Source organism: Nicotiana tomentosiformis, chromosome 3 (assembly GCF_000390325.3).
Source record: "Nicotiana tomentosiformis chromosome 3, ASM39032v3, whole genome shotgun sequence".
Classification (NCBI taxonomy): domain Eukaryota; kingdom Viridiplantae; phylum Streptophyta; class Magnoliopsida; order Solanales; family Solanaceae; genus Nicotiana; species Nicotiana tomentosiformis.
Window position 1 is genome coordinate 140,609,636 of NC_090814.1, and position 8,554 is coordinate 140,618,189.

Here is an 8,554-nt window from a genome sequence, read left to right on the forward strand (position 1 = left end):
GGGCCGTTGATCTTAAAGATCAACGGACATAATTTTAAGAGGTTTGGGTCGGGTTGGCTTAGGCGGGTTGCAACCGGGTTTAGGATCAATGAGTCATCTGGTTTGGGCTGAGGTATTGGGGGTTTTGGGCCGAAATTGTTTAGGAATTGGGACTAGTTTTTAAATACCCAATATTTATCAAAACAATAATTTATAAAAATAATTAATAAATAACAAAAATTATTATTTGTGCACTAAAATGATTGAAAATAATAACTTAACATGAATATAGACTATTATTGCAAAAAATGTGCAATTAGCCTAAAAATGCAAATGTAATTATGAAAAAATGAGGTAAAATATTATAAAATATATGTGTTGGTGTAAATAATAAGTTATATGATTAAATCATCATTAAAATAATTTGAAGGATAATTATTGGATATTTACACAATAAAATGCAGAAAGAGATTAATTTAAAGCTTTTAAAAATTATGGAAAATTATGAAACAATGCTTGTATAGGTTTATAAACTAAATGATGATGTAAATATACTATTTTGAAAGTATATATATACATTTTAAAAAATATGAGGGAAAAGTTGGGTATCAACAATCTCTGCAAGTATGAGCGCTCCTCCTGTTAATACTCGATGAACCATGTGGGGACCTTGCCAATTGGGTGAAAATTTCCCTTTGGCGTCATCTTGATGCGAGACGATCCGCTTCAGCACTAGTTGCCCCAGTGTAAATTGTCTAGACCTGACCTTTTTGTTGAAAGCTTTGGACATTCTGTTCTGGTAAAGTTGATTGTGACATACTGCGTTCATTATTTTTCCGTCAATGAGAGACAGTTGCTCATAACGACTTCGTATCCATTCTGCATCACTGAGCTCATCCTCTTGTATGATTCTTAAAGAAGGAATTTTTACTTCGACAGGAATGACGGCTTCAGTGCCATAGACCAGCAAATAAGGAGCTGCCTGAGTTGATGTGCGAACCGTGGTACGATATCCAAGTAGGGCAAATGGTAACTTCTCATGCAATTGTTTATGAATGTCTACCATCTTCCTTAATATCTTATTGATGTTTTTATTGGCGGCTTCCATAGCTCCATTCATTTGTGGCCTGTATGCTGTGGAATTCTTATGCTTGATCCTGAAGGTTTCACACATGGATTTCATCAAATCACTGTTAAGGTTGGCGGCGTTGTCGGTGATGATTGATTCCGGTGCCCCGAATCGACAGACAATACGATCCCTAACGAAATTCGCGACGACCTTTTTAGTTACAGCCGTGTAAGATGTGGCATCAACCTATTTTGTGAAATAATCTATGGCCACTAGAATGAACATGTGCCCATTTGAAGTGGCGGGTTCGATTGGACCGATGACATCCATCACCCAAGCGGCAAAAGGCTAAGGTGCACTTGTTGCATTGAGTTAATTGGGTGGCACTCGTATCATATCTGCATGTATTTGGCACTGATGACACATTTGAACATACCTGATGCAGTCTGCTTCCATAGTCATCCAAAAATATCCGGCTCTTAATACCTTCTTGGCTAAAACAAAACTGTTCGTGTGTGGTCCGCAAGTTCTGGCATGTATCTCTTCGAGCAGTTTGGAAGCTTCCTTGGCGTCAACACATCATAATAATCCTAGGTCTGGAGTCTTTCTGTACAGAATTCCTCCACTTTTGAAGAAAGGGTTGGACAATCTTCGAAGGTCTTTGATGTCATGAAACCATGGTACTCCGGGTACTCTCCACTTCTGGAGTCCTTCGAGCGTACTCCGGGTACTCTCCTTTTGCCAAGTATTCTTTGATGTCATGAAACCATGGATTCCCATCAGTTTCTTCTTCAACATGAGCACAATAAGCTGGCTGATTATAGATCCCAACTGGAATAGGATCGATGAAATTCTTGTCTGGGTGTTGTATCATGGAAGATAGAGTGGCCAACGCATCTGCGAACTCATTCTGGTTTCTCGGAACATGTTTGAACTCTATTTTTGTGAATATCTTCCTTAATTCTTGTACGTAGTACAAATATTGCAATATTTTGGTTTTCTTTGTAGCCCATTCTCCTAGAACCTGATGTACCAGAAGGTCTGAATCTCCAATTACCAGCAATTCCTGAACGTTCATGTCAATTGCCAACTTGAGCCTCAAGATGCAGGCCTCATATTCTTCCATATTGTTGGTACACGAAAACCTGAGCTTTGCGGATACTGGATAGTGTTGACCTGTTTCTGACACTAAAACTGCTCCATTTCCTACTCGTTTGAAGTTTGCAGCTCTATCGAAGAGCATTCTCCAACCGTCATAGGTTTCGGTGATATCTTCTCCTACGAATGATACTTCTTCATCGGGAAAATACGTTTTCAGTGGTTCGTATCCTCCACCCACAGGATTTTCTGCCAGATGATCTGCCAACACTTGCCCCTTGACCGCCTTTTGAGTTACATAAATGATGTCGAACTCACTCAATAGTATCGGCCATTTTGCCAACTTTCCCGTAGGCATGGATTTATGGAAGATGTATTTTAACGGATCCATTCTTGATATGAGATATGTGGTGTAGGCATAGAAGTAGTGCCTCAACTTCTTATCTATCCACGTCAAAGTGCAGCAGGTGCGCTCTAGCAAAGAATACCATGCTTCATAGGGTGTGAACTTCTCACTTAAATAGTATATGGCATGTTCATTTCTTCCCATCTCATCCTGTTGTCCCAAGACACAGCCGAAAGCCCCATCCAGTATAGATAAATAAAGTAGCAGAGGTCTCCCAGGTTCTGGTGGGACCAGAACAGGCGGTGTGGACAAATATTCCTTGATTTTGTCAATGGCTTTCTGGCATTCCTCAGTCCAACTTGTCGCAGCTTCTTTCTTTAACATTTTGAAAATTGGTTCACAAATCACAGTTGATTGTGCTATGAAATGGCTGATGTAATTGAGACACCCTAAGAAACTCATCGCATCTTTCTTCAGTCCAAATGACATCATTTTGTAGCAATACACTCCCCATAGTGTAATAAAGGCTATCTTTTCGGCATCCTCTTCATCCATCCAGATCTGATGATATCCCGCGAAGCAATCCACAAAGGATTGGAGTTCATGCTTGGCACAGTTGTCGATCAGTATGTGTATATTGGGCAACAGGAAATCATCTTTGGGACTTTCTCTGTTTAAGTCCCGATAGTCGACACACACTCTGACTTTCCCATATTTCTTTGGAACTGGCACAATGTTAGCCAACCAGGTAGGATATTCAACCACTCTGAGAACCTTGGCTTTGATCTGCTTGGTGACTTCATCTTTTATTTTTAGACTCATATCTGTCTTTAATTTTCTGAGCTTCTACTTTACAGGCGGACACATAGGATTGGTAGGTAGTTTATGAGCCGCTATGGAGTGCTCAAACCGGTCATATCATTATAGGAACATGCAAAAATATCCTCATACTCCTACAAGAACCGGACGTACTTTGCCTTCTCTAACAGTGATAGGTGAATGCTTACACGCATTTCCTTGACTGTTTCAGAGTCTCCCAAATTAACTGTTTCAGTTTCATCCAAATTGGACTTAGGCTTGTTTTCAAAATTTTCCACTTCTCTGACAATTTCCTCGGGTATTATATCCTCTTCCAGATCCTCTGAATCATTATCCTTATGTTGCGTTGTCTCATTACACGTCACAGTCGCAAGTTCATCAGGATAGGTAATAATAATGCTGTGGAGAAAAAATGTAAAGAATAATAATAAATACTAAAAATAACAATGCATTAGATAAATCTTGAAATTGTCAAACAGGTACGACTCGATGACCCGAGCACTTATTTCAAAATAAAACATGCTCAAAACAAAATACTGAAAAATGTCTTAAATGCTCATAAAAATTGCTTTTAAAATAAATGATGCTAATTGCCAGACTACTCAGGAACTCGATGGGCCCTTGATGGTGCAACAGTCCAATCCTTGAGAACAGATCCCTTCTCCATGGTCTAAATACCCAGGAATTATCGCACCGCATTTCATGTCTTCATCATCCAGAAATAGATTCCTTATGCCAGCTAGAACTTCATTTTCTTCGGACTCCCACATCATCTTGGCTTGATGAAATAAATGGCTCAAATGTGGTACTAGCTGCTTTAGAGGGTAATAAGGACCACGCCATGGTGGCGACCAATTCTGATACTCGTGCCAGGTGTATTCGTATCCAAGCCCAAAAGTTGTGCCGTGACGCTTTAGCTGTATCGGTTTGGTGATTCCCTGGAGATTCTTACTGAGACCTTTACCAGGCTCATACCATGTCCATGCCAATATGCCTTCTATCTTACTGCTCCACCATTTGTCCTTTTCAATTGCGTTGACATGCTCGATGCGATGGTATGTTTCTCTACCCAACTTCCTTCTATTCTCGATGACCGGAACAGTCTGATAGGTGTAGATGGGGTTACTTCTGTCCCTATGGATGATCACTTCCTAATGGTTCCATTCAAACTTTACGACCTAATGTAGAGTAGAAGCTACAGCCCCAGCGACATGTATCCAAGGTCGTTCCAACAATAGGTTGTAGGTAGCAGGTATGCCCAACACTTGAAACTCAATATCAAACTAGGTTGGGCCCATCTGTAGGCTGAGGTTGGTTTTCCCAATTGTGGCCCTTTGAGACCCATCAAATGCTTTCACATTCATACTTCCTGCTCGTATCTCGTGCAGGCCTTTACCCAATCTTTTCAGAGTAGTTAGCGGACATATATTGAGACTCGAACCCCTATCTATCAGGACTCTGGCAATGAACGTGTCTTTAAACTGCACTTTAATATGCAGTGCCCTGTTGTGACTTAGTCCTTATGGTGGCAACTCGTCTTCATGAAAAGTGATCTTGTGGCTTTCCAACACTTACCCCACCATGTTGGCCATCTCTCCACTGGTGATGTTGTTGGGTACATAGGCTTCATTCAACACCTTTATCAGGGCATTCCTATGTGCCTCAGAGTTTTGCAGCAGTGATAAAATAGATATTTGAGCAGGGTTTTGTTCAGATGATCAACCACAGAATACTCCCTTAACTGCACGTTTCTCCAAAAATCATCTAGACCAGTCTCAATGACAGGCGGTTTAGAGGCGGCTTCTTTGCTGGTTCCTCCTAAATACTCGAGTGTATAAATTCTACCAGTTCTGGTCATGCCTTTCGCTGCACCTGTTTCTTCCATTTTTGCATTTCTTTTCCTTCTTTCTTCCGCAACATAATCTCATGGTATAGCATTAGACTTATAAGACAACGTAGGTGCTACCATCACGGTGAAGGGTGTTGTTACTTCAACCTCAAACGGAGTTAATGCAGCTACGTCAACTTCAATTGGTGCCTGAGTTTGTACCATGATAGGTGTGAGAGTGACTAGAGATGTTTTAGGATTATCCCCTTGTCGAATGAGTCCAATTGACTCCTCTGGGTCCCATTATTCACCGGTCTCTATCACGTTTAGACCTCCGCCCCTGTGATCCGGGAGAGGATTGTTACGGGCATTTGGTGCAGCCTCATTTTCCTGTATGACTTTGGTGTCAATTAATGTCTGAATCTTATCCTTCAAAGTACGACATTCATCAATAGTATGACCCTTCATGCCTGAGTGACTGGTATATGTCTTATTTGGATTAATCCACTGGGAAGAGTTTTTCATAGCAATAATGGGAATGGGAGTGATATAACCGGCAGCCTTCAGTCTCTCGTACAGTTGGTCTATGGGTTCAGCAATTGGGGTGCACTATCTAGGTGGTTTGCGTTCGAAATTTGGTCTAGGTTTTTGGTAATTTTGGCGGGCTAGTGGTGAGTGGTAGTATGCTGGTTTGGTGTTAGAGGTATGGTAAGTGGCGGCAGGTTGTTGGTATCTGGGACGTGAAGGCTGATATATGGGTGGGAGTGTTTGGTATGTAAGAGAAGACTTTGGTCCTTGGGCTACCATCACCGCACCTACTTATTTCTTCTTGGAGATACCTCCTGACTGCAAAGCTTTATTTGTGGCTTGGAGTGCTTCAAAATTTGTCACCATTCCGCTTTTGATCCCTTCTTCTATTCTTTCTCCCAATTTGATGATGTCAGAAAATTTATGGTTTTCAATAACCATCAGTCTTTCATAGTATTGCGGATCCTGAGCTCTGACAAAGAACATATTCATCTGTTCTTCTTCCAGTGCTGGCCTTACTTTCGCAGATTCTGACCTCCACCGAGTAGCATACTCGAGGAAAGTTTCCGTTGGGTTCTTCTTGAGATTCTGAATGTAGAAAACATCTGGTGCATTTTCTGTGTTAAGCCTGAACCAATCCATGAAATTCGATGCCATGCTTACCCACTTAACCTATTTCTTTGGGTTCTGATTGATGTACCAAGACAGGGCGTCTCCAGTGAGGCTTCTCATGAACAGCTTCATGTGGATTCTTTCATCCTTGCCAACTCCTACAAGCTTGTCACAATACATTCTCAAATGCACCTTCGGATCACCAGTCCCGTCGAACATTTCGAACTTAGGAGCTTTGTAACCCTCTGGCAGTTTTACATCTGGCTAAATACACAAATCTTCATAATTCAAACCCTCAATGCCTTTGCCCTCTTCGACACTTTGAACTCTACTAGTATATTTCTTGAGTTCCTCCGTCATGTTTTTGATGAGTAGGTCCTTCTCGGTGGATTCGGGTATGTATAGGGTCTGTTGTGCGGTGTGGGGTAAGGTTTCCACATATATGGGATTACTTTGGTGAACTCCAGGAATCTGGGCGTAATAGTGGTTATTGGTTGGGTTTTTTGGGTCAGGAGTAGGTTGTGCTGAATTTTAAGGAGTGTGGTAGGTGGTGGTTTGTGGATACTGGGTCGGATGATGATGATGTTGTGGAGGGGTTGTTACTGGCGGAGGGTTGGGGTTTTGAGGATGCGTGGCGTATTGATGTGATGCAGTAGGATTTTGTGTGTTTTGGGGAGGTACATGGTTTTGGGCGTTTGTGTTTTGTTGGTTACGATCGGGGACATTTAGGGTGAGGGAAAGGTTTGCCAAATTCCGGACCTACTCAAGTTCCCCTTGTAACTCCAGTATTTTCTGTTCCAACTATAAGACCAAGTCGTTCTATGCCGGAGTACTCCGACCATCTGAAGTTTCGACATTCTCTATATGTGTAGCGTTGTCTTCTGATACCGCTCATATCATTCCCAAAACATGGTGGCAGCCTCAATTAGTTCATTGCTTGGCTGAATGTCTAATAAAGAGGGTAAATTCCCAAGGACTCTTTCTACATGGGTTTTGTCACTTGGTGAGAGGTTTTTCCACCAATCCAGCAGCAAAGGTGGAATATTTTGAACCATGCCGAACCTGGGGACTTCGTGCCTCATTTCTACAAAACAAATAAAGTTAGCCCTTTCCCCCTCTGGATTTAACTATTTACACATTAATGATCGGCATACAAGCATGTTTTCTCCAAATAATGCACATATCATAATGGTATCCATTGGGATTACGGAAATCCCGGCAGACTTTGGACAAGGCTTGCCTTAGCAGATTATCACGCGGACAGCGTTCTAACCCATATTAGGTTTAGACATGATGCATGCACAGTTAATATTAGAGTGGGGTTTCTAGAAAAGTTTAGACTGGTACCCTCAAGCGGACAACTTGAGAGGGAAAGGCACGGAACCGTCGACTGCACCGTTGATCGACTAGTTTTACCGCAAATAAGCCTTTCCAAATTTAAAGGGTAATTTCGGAAGAGCGCGGACACTCATCAAGCACCGCTATGGTATCAATTGAGCACAGGTGGAATATGATGTGGAGCATGCTTTATGCAAAGATAATCAGCGCGTTGTCAAATATTTTTCATGATGAAGACAGTAAATGCAGTATTAAAACGAAACGTAAAGACATGAAAAGAAAGGAAAACAAGAAGAAGTTAGTTCGCGCAATGTGGAAGTTGTAATAAATTAAGCGAGGGAGTAAGGGTGGGGAGAGACATGGTGTAGCAATTTAAAAGGCGACTTGGAGCAAATAAGTACAACTAAAAATGAACACGCATGCTAGAGCCAATTTGAGCAAAAGAAGGAAAAATAAGGGAAGGGATTTGCATACAAATTCAAATAGAGGGAGAATAAGGGAAAGGGTGTGCCTGCAGCAATAAAAAGGGAAGCATGAGCAGAGCAACAAAATAATAAAAGAACAAAGAAACACGTTTATCAGAGAAGACTAATTCACATGCCCCAAGTTTGTTATGGTAAGAGCCTAAGTGTAAATCCCCAACAGAGTCGCCATGTTGTCACACCCCATTTTTCTCTCTCAAAAATTGGGCCTTGATGTGTGACAACTCTTTTGAAGGATGGTATTAAAAGAGAAGAGTCATCACCTAATGGTTTAAGGTGCGTTAGGGAACCTATTTGCATATGACTCGGGTTTGACTAGTTTGCATCACCAGAGATCGGGTAAGGGCTCAAAATTACCTCGAAGAGAAGGTGTTAGGCACTCTTCGAGGTCCATAACTTTGGGTCCTGGCCGAACTTGAATTATATGAATTAGTCAGATAAACAAAGACAGAGAA

General features: G+C 41.5%; 1 protein-coding gene across 1 annotated transcript; it reads right to left on the bottom strand.

Moving 5' to 3' along the window:
* Positions 1-559: 559 nt before the first annotated feature.
* LOC138908583 (uncharacterized) lies at positions 560-1,504 on the bottom strand. Its single transcript, XM_070199260.1, has 2 exons — positions 1,485-1,504; positions 560-1,136 (listed from the first exon to the last, which is right to left on the bottom strand). The coding sequence occupies exons 1-2, from the start codon at positions 1,502-1,504 to the stop codon at positions 560-562; spliced, it is 597 nt and encodes a 198-aa protein (XP_070055361.1).
* Positions 1,505-8,554: the final 7,050 nt, after the last annotated feature.